This window comes from Doryrhamphus excisus, chromosome 17 (assembly GCF_030265055.1).
Source record: "Doryrhamphus excisus isolate RoL2022-K1 chromosome 17, RoL_Dexc_1.0, whole genome shotgun sequence".
In the NCBI taxonomy this organism is placed as follows: Eukaryota; Metazoa; Chordata; class Actinopteri; order Syngnathiformes; family Syngnathidae; genus Doryrhamphus; species Doryrhamphus excisus.
In genome coordinates, this window is record NC_080482.1 from 10106368 (window position 1) to 10125186 (window position 18819).

Here is an 18819-nt window from a genome sequence, read left to right on the forward strand (position 1 = left end):
GGTGGGAATGAGTTCCAGAGCTTTCAGACGCTCTGCTCCCCATAGTGCTAAGACGTGCAGAGGGAACAGTGAGATGGAGGGACGCGGAAGATCTGAGGGAACGGGATGGCTTGAGAATGTGGATGAGGTCAGAGAGATAAGGGGGGGGCAAGGTTATGGATGGACTTGTAGGTGAACAGAAGGATTTTATAGGTGATTCTTTGGGTCACTGGGAGCCAGTGGAGTTGCTGCAGGATGGGGGTGATTTGGTGGGATGAGGGGGTTCTGGTGATGATCCGGCCAGTTGTAGCTTATGGAGGGATTTTTGAGGGAGGCCGATGAGGAGAGCGTTACAGTAGTCGATGCGGGAAGTGACAAGGCTATGGACGAGGATGGCGGTTGTGTGGGGGGTGAGGGAGGGGCGTAGACGATTGATGGAGCGCAGATGGAAGTAAGCTGACCTGGTGACGTTATTGATGTGGGATTGAAAAGATAGTGTGCTGTCGAGGATGACACCCAAACCGATGCTGTTTTTGGGTCAGACAGGGACGTACTGCCATATGGTGGGAGTCGTCCTCCTGGAGGAATGGTGCGAGAATTACCGAATGTCACACTCCTCGCTATTATCCATTACATTTATTCTACTTGTGGATGCTTTTTTAAAAATTTTAAAATACAAGGTTGTGTGGAGTCCCATCTTTTTCATTAATCGAGAGGGGGAAATATATGGTTTTACAAATATCCTGCAACGTCTTGGACAAGGCCTAAGAAGGCCAGCTCTGTCCTGGAATGTCCTCTAGAACAGATGGAGTAGCTGGGCAAGCGGAGGATGACAGCCAAGCTGTCCTCCATGACTCCCACACCCCTCCCAACACACACTCACTGCACTATGGAGCTCCATTAGTGACAGAATGATACAGCCAAAGTATGTGAAGGAGCGATATCGCAGGTCCTTCCTTCCTGCAGCTGTCAGACTAATAATATAAACTGCGCCAAAAATTCTGCAAAAGCGAACTGTATGTGGGTGTGTATGTGTGACACACTGTGTGCTTGTTAGAAGTGATATGAATATTTATGTCAGAAGTATGAGCCACTTGTGTATAGTTTGCAATATTTGAATTGGTCAATGGACAGATCAATCTAAATATCAAAAATGTTGATCCTAGTGTTGTTGTCAATATCGTGGAAATGCAAAACTATTGTGTACCATACCAAATTGGTCAGCTTAGTGGTCTGAGCTAGTCAACCACGCAGGTAGAACATGTATCTTCCATATGTTTCAAAGGTTATGTAATTATACAAAACACCATTTACTGTTCGTTAAATAAGATATTGGTCTTGTTTTCATCGGAACACTATAATGTTTTGCCTGACTTGTTGTGACCGAAAAAGACAAACTCAATCCAACTGTGTCATCATTTAATTAATTAGCATGTCCTCCAAGAACACGAGATACACACGTGAAAAACATAGCAAATTCCCCAAATGGCTGACATACAGGTGTTGCAACAATTGGCAATGAAAAAGCCATTTATTTGTTTATCTTGACAAAAACAAATCACACGGGTGAACACAAATACTACCGTACCTTTTTAAATGACATTGTTTCATAACTCCAGCATTATCACAGCACATCACTTTGTATCAGTATTACTGCATCATTCACTTTTTTTTTGTATACATATTTTTGACCGGGCTGCACGGCGGTCGTGTGGTTAGCGGAGTTTGCATATTCTCCCCGTGCATGCGTGGGTTTTCCCCTGGTACTCCGGTTTCCTCCCACATTCCAAAAACATGCTAGGTTAATTGGTGACTCCAAATTGTCCATAGGTATGAATGTGAGTGTGAATGGTTGTTTGTCTATATGTGCCCTGTGATTGGCTGCCGACCAGTCCAGGGTGTACCCCACCTCTCGCCCAAAAGACAGCAGGGATAGGCTCCAGCGCGACCCTCGTGAGGAAAAGCGTTAGAAAATGAATGAATGAATTTAATGTATGCATCCCAAGTCTTCTGGTACACTCGAATGACATAAACAGATGTAAACAAATGATGTTAAGACGCTAAGTTTTTATAGCTGTACTTAGTTTCCCCTCCAAAATATATAAAAAAAATTCCTGATGTTTTGGCAGTATTAATTTACCTCATCCTCCACCTGTAGACATTGTTGACACATTAGCACACAATGACTAAAATCTAAGTTCTCTTACGCAACACAAAACTTCCGTCAACAAACGAAGTGATGTATATATTTAACGTGTTTTCCTAAAGCACATCATGTGAAGAAGATAAATCCAAAAATGTAACAATGTGACTAGCATAATAAAAGCTCAGATCGTTTGCTTTATGCTATCCTATTGTAAATATGATGCTTACAGTTTGGTCCCCCTTCACATCGTCTGTGTTGTACGATCATAATAAGGACAGCGTGCTGATTTGCGCTTGAATCCAAATGGGATAACGCCCGGAAAAAAAAAACATTACTTTGAGGCACAAATGTGATTGGCACTTCAAAAAAAAAAAAAAAAGTCTAGAAGATCTAGAGGTACAGCGTGAGTACAGGAGGCATTTGAAACAGTAGTCCACTCAGAAGAAGACAGTTTAAGATTCTTAAGATGTCAGTGTTGACCCTTGAGTATTTCCATCTTTATGGTCCCGACCCGTCTTCCTGTTCTCCACTTTTCTCTTCTCCGTTAACCTTGTTGAACTTATTGTGGGCCCATTTGGAGCATTGGACGTTTGGGTTGGCGTTGGTTTTGCGTATGATAAATCTTGCTCGTCCATGGGTGAAGCTGCCACGTCCTCGCCCTCGAATTTCCGTCCAATTGGAGTCTGCCTCACTGTCTCTGTCATCGTGCTGTGAAAAATAATAAAGGTAGTTACATGAATTGGCTTAAATGATTGAAATTAAAGTGATCCTACCAAGTAGTATGTTCTGCTATTTGGAGGATATTCGGGATCCCAGTCTTCATGTTTGGGTTGTTTGGCCATGTCTTCATTGCAATGTGAATCGTCTTCCTGGTGATTCCCTCTCTTCCACCCCCTTCCACGGAATCGTACTTGCTACAATTCAACAAATAGACATGTGACTTCCTGTAGGTCAGATTTAAGGTGTTTCACAGACTTTGACTTACAAATCCTCTCCATGTTGTTTCTTTCTCAGCAGATCCAAGTGACTTGTTTGGACTCAGACAAACTCTGTTAAAGCCTTCATCTTTGAGATCAGACTTCGGGAATTCATCCATTTGAGACTTAGAGGACGACGAAGATGAGGACGACCTGGATCGAGAGCCCTTACTTTCACTGATCCTACAGGGGAGAAATGGTACGTGCATATTCCAAATCCTTTTGTGTATATATATAATTATATATATATATATATATATATATACAGCACAGTTTGCACATACTTTGGTTTCCTGTTGCTGTAGGACAACTTTTCCGCAGATCTCTCTCTATTGTTATGAGAGTCCGGGGAAACCCCAACATCTTGATCATGGATGTAATCTGTTTCGCGGCTGCAATATTTTTTACGGCGCTCAATATCCAAGCGTAGGTCCATTGGGTCAGCCTTCATTTTTTCCCCAACGTTCTGAACAGAAAAAACACAATACAATGTCGTGGACAGACTTTTGGACTAAGTGTGCAGATGCTACTTCGTCTGCGAAGCTGCTTTGTGAATTAAAAAAGCCTTTATTGCAATGAAGTATCGGTATGAATAAAACTTTCGAATATTTTTGTCAAATGTTGACTTTTCATACTGATGGTCTTCATTCAAATATTGTTGTTTTGTTGGTTTGCATTGTAAGGAAGTCAACACGGTTCTTTTAAACAAATTTGTTAAATCTCCCACAGGTTGGAGCCACATTTGTGTGTTGCATTCATGGTAATTAAACATTCAGGCCAATAATTCAACTAGCGTACATAAGAAACCAACGTAAATAATGTTAATGCATTGGTGCTAAGACACTTATTTAAGTTTATCCATTTGATTAAGCTGCTCAACGGTTATTTCCGTTGTTTGTTTCTTGAAGGATACTTACAAAGACAATTAGTCCTTTTGAACAGCTCGGGCACAGCAGCATCCACGTTTGACGTTTATTTTAGCGCGTGAGCCTCGGTCAGGCTTTTGTGCCAACATAAAAACCAACCGACAACCAAGTCACAATGCCATAGTTTTGCTTTGACTTGACTTGCATCTCCCTTTCAGGGCAGGCTTCGGTTCAAGGGAGAGCACTCTATATAGGCACCCGGCTTGCTCACTGGTTTGCTTGTTTGTTTTGATTTTTTTTGATCCCATTATAGTTCATAGTGCAAAATATTCAGTCACCTTGTAAGTGCCATCTTCTGAGCTTTTCATTTCCTCAAAAACCTGAGTGTGTTTCTTAAAAGCACTTGGTGAAACGTCAATTCTCCTGTATGGAAGACACAACGGAACAGTTAAGAAAAGATGGAGTGTTTGTGAAGTGTTCGTTAAGACACGCCGAATCACGAAAGACAACATCCAGCAGGACAAAGAATGAAAAACTGACCTCCACTCAGAATGAAAACATATAAAAGGCAGACAGTGGATTTGTCAGGTAGACAAATGGAGAAAAATACCTGAAAGTTGTTAAAATATGACGACACACAGCACACTCAAGGTGAGAGAGAGAGGGGGGTGGGGTCCCTCACCAGGTGACTCTACCTGTGAATCTCTGGACTTTGCCTTGGCTTCATGGTTTCCTTCTGCGCGGCTTGCCTTTGGTACACGGTGAAGCGCTCGTTAAGAGTCATTCTCGACGATGCAAAGTGCTGAGCTGCATCAAGAGGGATAGTTTTTTTTCATTGATTCTTCATTAATTCTTTGTCCTTTTCCATCCATATGTGATTCTAGAGATAATATTCAATAAATAACACTATTCACAGGTCAGTGTTGTTTTGATTATACCTTTTGATTTGATTAGTTTCCACTAATCTGTTGTGATATGCCAGTTCTATGCTGGTTATAATACAGTAAGAACCAAAAAAGCACCACTTTGTTTCCCCATTTTGGCCCAGCAACATTTGGCTTTTCTCGACTGGGTCTTTAACAGTCAAGGTTAAAAACTCCAAAACCCAGAACAAAAACCCACGGTGAGGCAGCATTTAGCCACTATGGCCCCCACCTGTGGAACAGCCTGCCGGAGAGCCTCAGGACTGCGGAGACTGTTATTGTATTGTACTGTATATTTTTAAAAGAAAATTAAAGACACACATTTTAACTAATATTTTTAAACTTTTCTTATGTTTTTATCTTTTTAGTCCTATTTTATGCTTTTAGTCTTTATCTTTTAACTCCAGTGTTTCCTCAGGGGGGGTCCTCCACACTGGGGGCTGTGTCGGGTCTGCTGAGGGGGTGCCATCCTTGGGTCCCTTCGACCCGGCCGGCTGGGGGTCCGTCCCTTTAATGTGGGGGTCCGCCCGTCTGTCGGAGTCGGGGGGCCCGGATGCTGGTCCCCTGATGGCACGGCCTGCGGCTCCTCCCAGTGTGGACGGCCCCAAAGGTGGCGTTTCCTTGATCCTCAGTGCCATGCCGTGTGTGTGTGTGTGTGTGTGTGTGTGTGTGTGTGTGTCTAGTATGGAGGGTGGGAGGGAGGGGCTTTCTTAGTAATTGTTTTTCCTTTTAATTGTGGTAATTGTTTTTAATTCTGTAAAGCACTTTGTGTTGCATGTCTTTGCAGGAAAAGTGCTCACCAAATAAAGTTGATTTGATTTGGTGCTCGGGCATGGCAAACTTTGGCGACTCCATTGTCTATGGTTCTGACAATGTCTCTTTTAGTACCCAGACAGTGCAGTGGGTAGGTTTAAGTTCAGAAGGTTGTCTCAGTTTGACTGAAGTTGACTACTAGCAAGACAATTGTCAGCTTGTATGTTAAAAGTTTAAATTAAATACTAGAGGGCCAGATTCAACTGCTTGACAGGCCGGATGTAGCCCTTGGGCCAATGTTTGCCCACCCCTGCTTTAGGAGCATTTAGGTTTATGTTCCTCTTGGACTCACCTCTGATGTGGTGCAGGATAGCAACAATGTGCTGAGCAAAAAGTTCAGAGGGAGTTCTCTGCGGTGGACCGGCCTGAACATGTTGAAAGATGGAGTGAAACTCCTGACCCCTCTTTGAAGACTGAACCAGGTCCTGAGACAGCTGTCGCTCCTGAGCTAAAATCTCTGAAGTTCTGAAATTGGACAGAATTAGTCAGTACAGTAATCCCTTGTTTATCAATATTTGGTTCCAGCCCTAACCGTGATATATGAATCAATGTTTAAAAATACAATATTATTGTACTTAGGGCATAGAAAATCTGTTTAAACATTTCTAAATTTTAACATAAGAGCCCTGTAGACATGAAATGAACCAAATATAGTAAACATAATACTCTACTATTGTAATGGAAAATATGACAAAAATCAAAGATACTTTCTGCTGTGCAACAATGTAGGAAGCACATGTGAGAGATACTGGATGGGTGCTGTGTTAAGATGAGCCAATCAGTGCAGAGGATACTGAACAATAACTTCCTGGACTGTATAATACATGTACCCAGGCCTTGTATTTTCCTTCAATCAGTATGCATTTATGCTTGGCAATGCATTATTTAGGCCAATAATACACAACATTTGGTTAAATATGGTACCGATTATGTCATTGTATGGTCATATCATCTTGTACTTCGGTACCGGACAAAAATAAAATAAATAAATTAAAAAAAACTTCAACTACATTAGGAAAGCAGGAAGTGAACAAATGTAACAGTTACTGATTGTAAAAATACCAGATGGAGAAAAAAAAAAAACATCACTTTGTTGTCTGATGTTATGTTCACTTTGTGAGTGTTCATTTGGATCTTTAAACAAAAAAATTTTTTTTTTTTAATTTAATTTTAAAAATGTAAAAATTAAAACATTGAAAAAATAAAAAAAAAATAAAATTACATTAAAAATAAATAAATAAACTAAAGTAAAAAAAACACTTAAATTATATTACGAAAGCAGGAAGTGAACAAATGCAACCGTTACTAATTGTAAAAGTACCAGATGGAGGGGTAGGATTTAATAAGCTTTGCTTCTTCCTACTCCTTTTGGACATGTGGAACTGTGAACTGATTATGTGATGCATTCAATTGCAATCTGATGCATGTTCAAATGAAATAAAACCGTTACCATTACCAATATGCATATACTTACTGTACTTAATTTCTGGATAAACATGATATAGTCAAGTAGTGATGATCGAACCGTTCAAATCCATGATGCAAGACCAAGGAAGTAAAATTGCCGCCGTAATAACTTACCCTATCAAGCTGTCCCCAAGGAAATCCATTCTGACGTTAATCTTTGTCTCTGGTTTTCTGATGGACAACAGAGACTTGTCCTCTCCCGTGACCATCAGCATCTGCCTCAGTGGCGGCGTGGGAGATGACATGGAGGCAGATTTAGACATCTTCCTGGGTTTGCAACCCGATTCTTCAAAATCCCCCACCATTTCCCGCCGAGCGATGGCGGCGGTCACAGCGGCTGACTTGTGATTGGCGTACATCTCATCTCTCGTGGTGTTCACCTCACCGTCAGCTACAAGACTGCGCCATTTGTCCAAGCACTCATCAAACACAGGCTGAGAGACCTTGGACTTAGTACAGGAGTCATCCCCATTGTGCTTGTCTTTTTGAACAGACTTTAAATGAGGCTTGGTTATCACCTCCTTGTCTTCCTCGTCAGACATACAAGAAGCTGTCAACAAATGATCTGGAGGCACTTCACCATCAGTGTCTTCTTTGTAGCGCTTCGATAACGGTCCAGTAATACTAGCAGGTGCTTGACCGTTAATATTGACTTTATCTGTAACTTTTGTGTTTGCATCTTTGCACCTGTCATTTCCTCGAGTGGATTTAGATATTTTATTGTGCTCCTTCAAAAACCTAAAGGAAGATAAAGAAAGGTCAAGATCATTAGAGCATGCAATTTGAGGGATAAGAGGCTAAAGAATAAAACCGGTCTTACTTTCTGAAAGCAATGGTGATGGCAGTTTTATCCCCATCTCGGTATTCCTCACTGTTGAAGATGTCAAGGCTGGACAGCATTTGATTTAGCGCTTCTTGTGAAAGGTTTTCTGTAGAGGATGAATTACACACAGTCTGCCACGAGGGGGAGCTATTGCTGGTGTCGTTTATGTTTTGAGGGGACTTGCACGCCAGGTCAGAGTTTTGCTGGTCCTGAGCAACAGCAACAACAACAGCAGTATTTGCAGGACTGGCTCTTTTTGGACTGTTGGTACAGTCCGTCAAACCTTCCCAGTCTCGCTCACGTTCCTCACCGATTTGACCTTCTTTGGCGTCTCCCGCCTCAATTTGGTCTACATCAGCCCCTTGTTTCTGGATCTCCTTGGAGTCCAAAAGATCCTCTTTCACGGTCTTAGAATTTTCATTAGCCGGTAACAAGGTTGGCCTACTTTTGGGAGAAGAGGAGTGAGAGGAAGCATTAGAATGCTGTGATTGCCTGGATAATGGAGAAATGGATCGGTCAGACTGGCGAGAGTGTCCCGGAGAAGGGCTGCCGGAGAATTTCTGGAGATGGGGCCGCCCTCTGTACTGGTTTTGATTGTGCGGCTTTTGTTGCTTCTGTGGATTCTGTTTGTAATTCTTCCAGTTGCCACGGAAATGATTACTGTTATTGTTATTGTTATTATGATAGCCTCTCCCGCCGCCGCCGCCACCACCTCCACCTCCACGCTGGTACCGTCCACGTGGGAAGTAGCCCCGTCCTCTGCCTCGGAAGTTGTACGGCCTCCGGAAGCCACGGTGGTAGCCCCGGAACTCCCGATTGTTCTGGTATCCTTTGAAGTATTTCTTCTCACGGTTATAAAGTGGAGATTGAGATCTTGAACGTGACCGTGATCGAGACCGAGATCTAGAGCTAAAAGAAAACAAAAATATGATTAAAAGCCTTTGTCATTAATGATACTGGCTTTAGTAACAGGTGTGTTTTGATTCATATATAGTTTTTATAATAATAAAAACTATAATAATAATATAACTAATAATAACAATTAATAATAATAATAATAATAATAATAATAATAATAATAATAATAATTATTATTATTATTATTATTATTATTATTATTATTATTATATAATAACAATAATTATTATTATTATTAATAACAACGATAATAATAATAATTATTATTATTATTGTTGTTATACAATAATAATTATTATTGTTGTTATATAATAATAATTATTATTATTATTGTTGTTGTTCTTATTGTTGTTATTATTATTATTATTATTATTATTCATTTTCTACCGCTTATCCTCACAAGGGTTGCGGGGGTGCTGGAGCCTATCCCAGCTGTCTTCAGGCAAGAGGCGGGGTACACCCTGGACTGGTCGCCAGCCAATCACAGGGTACATATAGACAAACAACCATTCACACTCACATTCATACCTATGGACAATTTGTCGCCAATTAACCTAGCATGTTTTTGGAATGTGGGAGGAAACCGGAGTACCCGGAAAAAACCCACGCATGCACGGGGAAATGCATGCAAACTCCACACAGAGATGGCCGAGGGTGGAATTGAACCCTGGTCTCCTAGCTGCACGCTAACCACTCAACCACTGTGCCGCTAATTATGAAATTAATAGATTTTTGTTGGATTCAGACATTCATTTGTATCCCTGGATGTGTCCACTTAAACCCAGTTGGGGTTTCTGGAAGATTCGATTGTCGTTTGTTCAGTTGTTAATTCTTCATTGCATGCAACATACATGATCATTTCTGCAAGTATTATTTTCTGTAACTTGCTTAGTCAGTATCTCTTCAGTTCTTGCCCATGGATGTCTGGTTCCATGGCTGCAGAATACAGTTTAACTGCACATTAGAAAGTCATGATGTGCTATACATATCACTATATCGACAGTTACTATGGTACCCATTATGTCATTGGATGGTCATATCACCTCGTACTTCGATACGTGACAAAATAAAATCAAATAAATAAATAAATAAACTTAAACTATATTAGGAAAGCAGGAAGTGAACAAATGTAACAGTTACTGATTGTAAAAGTACCAGATGGAGGGGTAGGATTTAATAAGCTTTGCTTCTTCCTACTCCTTTTGGACATGTGGAACTGTGAACTGATTATGTGATGCATTCAATTGTAATCTGATGCATGTTCAAATGAAATAAAACCATTACTATTACCATTAGAAAAAGAATTAGAAATGGAAGCAAAAACAAAAGTGTTAAAATATGACTGTTTCACAGTAGTCTCTTTTAAGTCTATTTACTTCAACTTGTAGTAATTCACTCGTCCACACGGTGGCTCTGGTGTTCCTCTTATTGTACCATGCTTGCCTAAACACATAACACTCAGTTAACTCAGTCTTCTGCAGTTTATAGCCATAAGATAGTACAGCATGTTATGTTCTTCAATTTTATTTTATTTTTTTGGTACAATGCCACAGCTCCCTCCCGCTGGTATATTTGATGTTATGAATGTTTTTCATCTGCAGCGGACATGAACATTTTATAGATGTCGACAGCAACATTTTATGTTTTAAGAGATTTTTGTCTCAGATTTTACAATGCACAAAACAGACTTGACAAAAAAAAAACATACATAAAGTTAAGACTATGGCTGACCTTTCCAAACTTAACGTACATATGTATGCCAACTTAATACAAAGCCATTCAAAACTGTAATGCCACATGCACAAAACATAAAATATATCACCAACATATTTGCTCATCCCCAAAAAGAAAAAGTATACACTACTTACATAGTCCTTTTTTTCATTGGAGCACCAAAAGATTTAAAAGGCAGCACACTGAGCTGCCTTGCACACTGAACTTGAGTTGCAAACTGTGTCACGTGGGCCAAACGGGAGGAGGGTTCTATTTGAAAGACTTTTTGACTCTATGCTTGCCGGTAATAAGGACTAGCCAATCAGTGTATAGCTATGGTGTGTCTACACATTGCAGAAACTGTGGATGAGATCTACGGTTTCCTTCAATGTGATCTCCATCAATATTCATTAAATACTACTACTCTTCGTACTACTGTTTATACTGTGTAGGGCATTTCTAGGTTTTTTAAGGAAGGTATTTTAAGGAATGATGTCCATCTATATCAAAAGTATGATAGTGCTACCTCTGTTAAATAGAAACAATTAGATGCGGAATCGAACCGATACACCACTTCAACCACCACAACAGTCAAGTCAAGTCATTTTAAAATCAGTGAGACGAATGTTGATGACATCTACCTGTAGCGATGTTTTCTTGAGCGAGATCTGGAGTGACTTCTCCTGGACTGAGAAGTGGACCGGGATCTCGAGTGCGATCGTGACCGTGATCTTGACCTGGACCTGGAGTGGCTTGGCGACCGAGAGGCCGACCTCACGGCTCTGGACATCCCTGCGGACAGCAGCACCACCTCACACTCTCGTAGAAGAAAAGTATTCCATTTCAGTCACAGCTTTTTTTTTAAAAAAAAGAACATGCCATGGACAATAAATATGAAATAGACTTTGAACACTACTAGCACAGCTTGAGTGGGATCAATGGAGGATGTGTTGGGTTAGAGTTCATGGTAAAAAATTTTCAAAAAATAAAAAAAGGGAAAAATATCCACCATAGATGAACAATCAAGAAACAAACTTCCAACTTCAAAACTGCTGAATGAGCTGCTTTGCAGAAAGGACTAAGGCAACATGTAGTGTCAGGCATGAAACACTGGCTGTTCTTATGTAGTCACTCCTCATTTGCATAGGGGGGCAGGCTTCCCTTTGGTCACCTGACCACCACTCCGCATACACAATTGTCTCTGTTGCAGAAAATTACACCATGTCCAAAAACGGATGTGAGGAATGAAGTCTGTCTCTGCACAACCATTGTTAGCAGGCTTCTTTGCCAAACATAAATCTGAAGCCAGAACAGAATTGGCAGGGTAACGCTTAAAATGTATATTAACTGTGACAATGGTAATTATTTTAAGAAAGTAACTAAAGCATGTTAAAAAAAACCGCACTGCTGTCAAATGTGGTTTTTACACCACATTAAACCAGGTGCTTGTGAAAGGCAACTGTGTCTCCAATAATGGCGGCTTTGTTGTTTTACTTCAGCTATCCAAATATGAACAAAAATGTTGTTGTTTTTTGTTGTTTTTGCAATAGTTAGTTTACCATGTTGCACTGGCTTGTGGTTCATGTTCTATAGATGCACATTTTGGTATTCATATTACAACTTGGTGATCCCAGTTGCTACCGTTTTATATCAAAACACCCTACTCTCTTTGTTCCTGGTTGTTTGTCTATATGTGCCCTGTGATTGGCTGGCGACCAGTCCAGGGTGTACCCCGCCTGTCGCCCAAAGACAGCTGGGATAGGCTCCAGCACCCCCGCGACCCTCGTGAGGAAAAAGCGGTACAAAATGAATGAGTGAATGAATTAATGTTTGGTTAATTGAGAACTGGATAATTTCCCATCTGTGCAAATTTAATTTGTCAATTTATACATCATTATGAATTGGGGATTTTTGAGAATTGTGAACATTTTTTTAAGAGCATTTGTAGAATATGTGGCAACTGCGTCTCCAATAATGGCGTCTTTGTTTGTCTGAAGAACTATTTTTTCTTCAGCTATCCAAATATGAACAAAAATGTTGTTGTTTTTTGTTGTTTTTGCAATAGTTAGTTTACCATGTTGCACTGGCTTGTGGTTCAAATTCCATAGATGCACATTTTGGTATTCATAATACAACTTGGTGGTCCCAGTTGCTACCGTTTTATATCAAAACACCCTACTCTCTTTGTTCCTGGTTGTTTGTTATTAGTATCTTCCAGTAAGTCATTTCCTTAAGGACTGAATTGGTTTACTTTGCACATTTCAATGACCATAAAGTAGCAAAAATAAATAGATTTTCTGTAGTTCTCTTGAAACATCTGGACCGCAGTCAAAAGGAATTGTGTAAAAGGCAGATTAGATTGCCAATTGCATTTAGAATCCTTTCCTTTCTACGGCACATTTAGCAGGCCCAGTGGTTAGGACGGTCACCTCACAGGAAGAAGGGTCTGGGTTCAAATCGGTTATGTGCTCTTCGAATACAATATAATATGTATGGTTAGTTGAGAACTTGATAATTTCCCATTTGTGCAAATTGAATTTGTCAACTTACACGTCATCATGAACTGGGGATTTTTGAGAATTGTGAACATTTTTTTTCAAGAGCATTTGCAGAATATGTACTACAGTATATTTATCCAAACCATAATGTCTTCCTCTACAGCTTAAATCTAGCTTCCAGAGTCGTGGCATCTGTTTCGATGGTCTCGATTTGATAACCATTTGCAGCTGTTGCTGCCTTGCAGCACAGAGTCGGCAGCCTAATCACCAAGATTTTAGCCTCTTTGAGGAGAGTCTGCAGTGTGTTTGGATCTTTTTTTTTTATCAGTCAACACTGGATTTCATCACAAACGCGTACTATTGTCGCATTCTGACGTTCTACATGCAAGATCAGACAGAATATAGGGCAAAGATCACTAAATACTTTATCAAATGTATACAATGCTTTGATATTGATATTTGACATACAACTTGGCAAGCAGGATTCAAAATCAACTCCAGTACTTTAAAAAAAAAAACACAACCAGCCATCATCCCTACTATCCATCCATCCATCCATCCATCCATTTTCCTCCGCTTATCCGGGTCCGGGTCGCGGGGGCAGCAGTCTTAGTAGGAAAGCCCAGACTTCCCGGTCCCCGGCCACCTCCTCCAGCTCCACCGGGAGGACACCAAGGCGTTCCCAGGCCAGCTGTGAGACATAGTCCCTCCAGCGTGTCCTAGGTCTGCCCCGGGGCCTTTTCCCGGCTTGGCATGCCCGGAACACCTCACCAGGGAGGCGTCCGGGAGGCATCCCCACTAGATGCCCGAGCCACCTCAACTGACTCCTCTCGATCTCATCCCTACTAGACAAAGTACCTGAATACTGCACATTCAAATAATTCCCACATAAAGTTCCCTAAACATAAAGTCTCCATAATAGCTGTAGGACCCCTTCACCTGTTTTATTTCTTGTAACAGCAGTCATCAACAATGGAACTGGCAACTTGATACATGGCTCAAAGTGCCAGAGAACAAACAGTCCAGTCCATTAAGGGCCCGGGATGCCACAGTCAGGGGCAGCTGGAATCACATTTGCTTTCCTTATGCACCCCCGGGGACGCCTTGCTTCAGCAACTGTCCATTGGGGGGGATTGCTGATTTATTGAAACGCAACAATAATATGACCCCTTAAAGGCATACTTATTCTGTTATGATGGACAACTGAGCCTCAGAGAAGATAAGCCACGCTACTTCCTGCTTTATTAAATGAAAACAAACTGCTTCACCGCCTGCAGTTTGTCCTTTCATTCAGCTCAAAGTTTATTTTTATCTGCTTCTAACTTTCTGAACAGTTCCATTCAAACCTTCCTTAACACCGCATTACCACCCCCCTTTTTATCATGTGCTTGATGGACGTGGTTGTGTGACTTAAAACACACACACACGAATGTCACGGAGGCATTCTGGCTTTGAGTCGCTTCCCTGTCATCGCCACCTTTGCACATGAGAAGAAAGCCATCCATCAGCTGAAGTCACTCCTCTCTATTTTGGTCAGTCTTCGAGGTCTTTGAGAACCGGCCGGCCAGTGATGAATTATAGCCTTATACTTGAAATAATACACTGTGCACAGTTGCTATTTGCATTTGACTTTGTAGTCTACCGCGGATGGCATGCTGTATATAACAAAAGGACACGTGTCTGGTAAATAGGAACGGGCAGTAGTAACTTTAAATTTAGCTCACATTGCACATTTTGGAGGCTCTGTCGCAATGATGCATATTGATGATGCAACCGAGGCGTGTCGTGCAAAGAGAGCGATAAGGTGCAACACGTCGTCCGTGTAATTTAGCACCATAGCTAGCTAGCACATGTGTCTGAATATGTTATTTTTTGGATTTTTTTAATTTGCCGTGAGAGAAAATAATTGAGAACCACTGCTTTAAACGTGGCACGGTGCTCAAGTGGTTAGCGCGCAGACCTCACAGCTAGGAGACCAGGGTTCAATTCCACCCTCGGCCATCTTTGTGTGGAGTTTGCATGTTCTCCCTGTGCATGCGTGGGTTTTCTCCGGGTACTCCGGTTTCCTCCCACATTCCAAAAACATGCTAGGTTAATTGGTGACTCCAAATTGTCCATAGGTATGAATGTGAGTGTGAATGGTTGTTTGTCTATATGTGCCCTGTGATTGGCTGGCGACCAGTCCACCCCCCGCGACCCTCGTGAGTAAAAAGCGGCAGAAAATGAATGAATGAATGCTTTAAACGTACTTGTGAGGTGTTATACTTCCGATATCACAGCAGTTGTTAGATGTTAAGTTCCACTATCATTTTGTATAATTTATTTCATTGTCTTTCTGACGTAGTTTTGAATGTCACTATTGAATACTTTAGTAATGGAGTATTCGACTCAAAAAAAACATATTTTTGCTGCTTGAAGAGTAATACAATGGATATACGTCACGGTGATCAACTAGCTATTTAGCCACATTTTCTCTCTGTTTTTTACATTTTCTTTTGTTGCCTTGCTGCTTTTTGTAGCCTCTTTAATCTTCTTTGTATGCACCTTGGGAACATAAGAAGAAAAAAATATATATTTTTCGTAATCTAAGTATTCAAATAATTGTTGCAGTCCTACATTAGATTGTGTTTTATACACAACAGAGTATATTTTTATTTAGTTTTTTATTTAGTATATTTTTATTAGGTTTTATTTAATTAGAGCTGCAAACCATCATGTCCCTCGAAGTGACGGCTCACTCTCTGGGAGAATCACCCATATTGTATATATCGGAATATGGATTTTCGGGCATATTGCTTTCAACAGGTTTCTGCTTTTAACATATTTTAGCACTTCCTGTGCTCATTTTGGTTACATTGACACTTGATATTGATTAGACTAGCAAAAACCATAGCAAACGCATGCCAAGCAGTTGGTAATGTCACTTTACAAAGAAACATGCACTGACTGCCTACACTGGACAGATTAAAAATTCGTAGCCATGAGTTCTCAAATATTTGGGTTCCAAAAACGTAATCTAAAAATGTCAGTTATTATCCGTTTCTTCAGACAATCTCAATGTTGCTGACACACATGCTTTTTGTATGACCGACCCCAACAGGACCTCAGACTATTACAGAAACAAATTAGAACACCGCAAGACTGGCAACATTGGTAAATCCAAACGCATCACTGTGGACTATTGCTGTATCCCAACAGTACATGATATACTTTTACATCCGTGGTATCCCAAAATACTCTCCTGTAAAACCCAATGCAAAAGACAATTCTTGCCACTATATTTGACTGTGCTATAGACTGATAAACTTAGAGACTATGAAGCACTTTGTAGTTCCTCTTGTGAGCATCCATTGTGTTATACCACACTTTACATCCTCACTCCTCTTAACCACAACGCTTCAAGAATAAATCCCAGTCAAACCACTCTGGCTCCGCACATCTGCAGCAGTTTTCTCCCGACATATCGCTGCACGGTTGCTATATTAGCACGAGTGATGCTGCTAAAATTAGAAGAACCGCACATTCTTCTCTAAATCATCCCACCGCAATAAAAGACACTTACCGGTCAATGTCTTATGTCAGTGTCGTCCTGTCACATTGGCCCACCAAAGACCCTCAGGAGTTGTTCTAGTCTGCTTATCTGCATGCACGCCTGTCTGACTTATGGGTGTGTGTGTGTGCGTGCATGCGCGCAACAGTGAGGAGGAGGAGGAGGCGGTGCCTCGGGCACACCTTCTTTCCAGCCGACCATTTTTTTGTTTTGTTTTTTGCAGCATCAAATGTGCATAATACCTGTTTAACTTCCTGTTTCTTTTTCCCGTATGTTCTTTTATTTGTTTATATCATATTACCACACTCTTGAATGTGTTATGCTTTGTAGTAAAGTATAATATAAATGCTTTGAGCATGTATAAATACCCTATGTAACCGACCATAGCTGTAAAGTGCGTGAAATTGGAGCTGAAGAGTGCTCAAACTTGACCTTTGAAACAGGTTTGAACCCTCTTTACTAGTCTGGCTATGACTGCTATTTTAATGCTGTCTATAATAATACATTGTCAGTGCTTCATTTTGTTAATTGTTCGAACAAAGTGTTTAAAAATGTAAATGTGTTATAGTCAAAATATATAACTATTATTGCTGTAGATTAAAATGGTGCTGTTTACTGTCAAGTGTTAATTCGTGAGGCTTCAGTTAACGTAAACGCTGGGCGCATATAAAAAGGTCCGGAAGCCAGAAATCCGCAACCTTACCTGTTTTTTTTTTTTTGTTTTTTTTTGTGGTGTGTGCTAGCGGCAAAAACTAACACGGTTCCCAGACATCACATGAAAGCATAGCTGGTAATTGACAGCAGTTGTGGGATATTAACGACTACACTGCAAACTGCATACGCTAGGACCTGGTCATTCTGAAATATGCATGATTTCCTCAAGAAACAATCATGAGTCAAGAAAATCTAAACAGAAAAAAAGTCAGATTTAAAAAAAAAAATGTAAATAAGTCTCAAAGTTACACCAGACAAAGTATGTGGTAACTTTTTTATTATTTTATTTTTAACTATTTTTTATTTTTACTTATTTTTATTTTTTTTATTCGCCTTCATTACACATTTTTGACTCATGACACTTATATTCAGAAAAATACGGCATGCTAAGAAGTTTTCAGTTTTTTCAGTTCACGTCAAACATTTTATTAATTTAATTTTGCCCAGTTTTGAATGTATTCTTCAGTTACTATACAACATTTCATGCCTCTTGTTGTGTTGTGTGAGTCCAACTGTGTTTTTAATGTATTTTTTTAATCACAATATGTCCTTCCTGGTTAGCATTTAACTAGCTAAATGGCAATCAGAACAGTTATCATTAAATGACCCCCGCTGTAAGCAAAGACTAGACAGGCTTCCACAGTAGTGCACACACTCTGACGGCAAGGCTGTCGTGAGGATTAGACAGTAAATGCATGACAAAAGAAAGACTTCATCGCATTATGCGATATTTTTAGCATCACAGAAGTCATCTTCCCTGTAACGCTCCAGCATCCATCTGGTCACATAACTTGTTTCGGTTAACATTGATTTTGGTCAGAGTCTGGAACAAATTAATGCTAACCAAGGTTTCACTGTATGTAGAACATATCAACATTTCAACCTTTTCTCATTACTTTCCTCTTTTCCCTCACATTCTTGCTGTTGTTTTTTTTTAAGTTTTAATGTTTGATTTTATTTTCGAATACACCTTGGACCAATAAACAATAAGCAGCCGGGCCTCACTTTGGACACCCCAGTCTTAGTTAGGGGTTCCACTGTTGCAGCGAAGGACTGTCGTATGAGGAAGTCCTGTTTTCCGTCATTCATGGCATTTATTGAAGGATTTTCTAAAATACCAAGAATAAATTTTGGCATGGAAGCTTTCATCTTTAAATGGTGGTTATATTGACACTGACAAGGGATTTGTGTCATTAACATTCGGTCTTTTCATCCAAACATCTAAGACTTAGTGGTTGACATTAGTTGAAATACTGCAAGAGATCAACCCTGAAGGAGTTTAAGTAAAACAGTCATACTTGGATACTCTTAACATCTTTAAAAGTGTTTGAAAGAGACTATAAATGTTTTCAGTTCATCAAGGGCACAGGAGTCACTCAAGGCTCGCTTCTGGGATTTCTTATCTTCTCGTTGTCTTGGCTCGTTTCCTTTT

The 18819-nt window shown here is 40.3% G+C and overlaps 1 protein-coding gene and 1 long non-coding RNA gene across 5 annotated transcripts in view; one reads left to right on the plus strand and one right to left on the minus strand.

Annotated features, from left to right (window-relative positions):
• LOC131105079 (uncharacterized) overlaps positions 1-18819 on the plus strand; it is a 101667-nt gene that overhangs the window by 15398 nt on the left and 67450 nt on the right. For both annotated transcript variants that reach the window (XR_009119873.1, XR_009119874.1), the window contains exon 2: positions 3140-3301. This is a non-coding gene — a long non-coding RNA (uncharacterized LOC131105079). The remainder of the gene's footprint in view (positions 1-3139; positions 3302-18819) is intronic.
• thrap3a (thyroid hormone receptor associated protein 3a) lies at positions 1399-17014 on the minus strand. Of its 3 annotated transcripts, none has more exons than XM_058052815.1 (11): positions 16686-17014; positions 11267-11417; positions 7992-8903; positions 7286-7909; positions 5997-6169; positions 4664-4775; positions 4307-4391; positions 3387-3568; positions 3111-3285; positions 2899-3039; positions 1399-2833 (listed from the first exon to the last, which is right to left on the minus strand). In XM_058052815.1, exons 2-11 carry the CDS (start codon positions 11413-11415, stop codon positions 2624-2626), a joined length of 2763 nt encoding a protein of 920 aa, XP_057908798.1. In that variant the 5' UTR covers positions 11416-11417; positions 16686-17014; the 3' UTR covers positions 1399-2623. The 3 variants fall into 3 exon arrangements, with proteins under 3 accessions (XP_057908798.1, XP_057908799.1, XP_057908800.1); XM_058052816.1 differs by having other exon boundaries at positions 11267-11444; XM_058052817.1 differs by lacking the exons at positions 11267-11417; positions 16686-17014 and adding an exon at positions 10781-11066.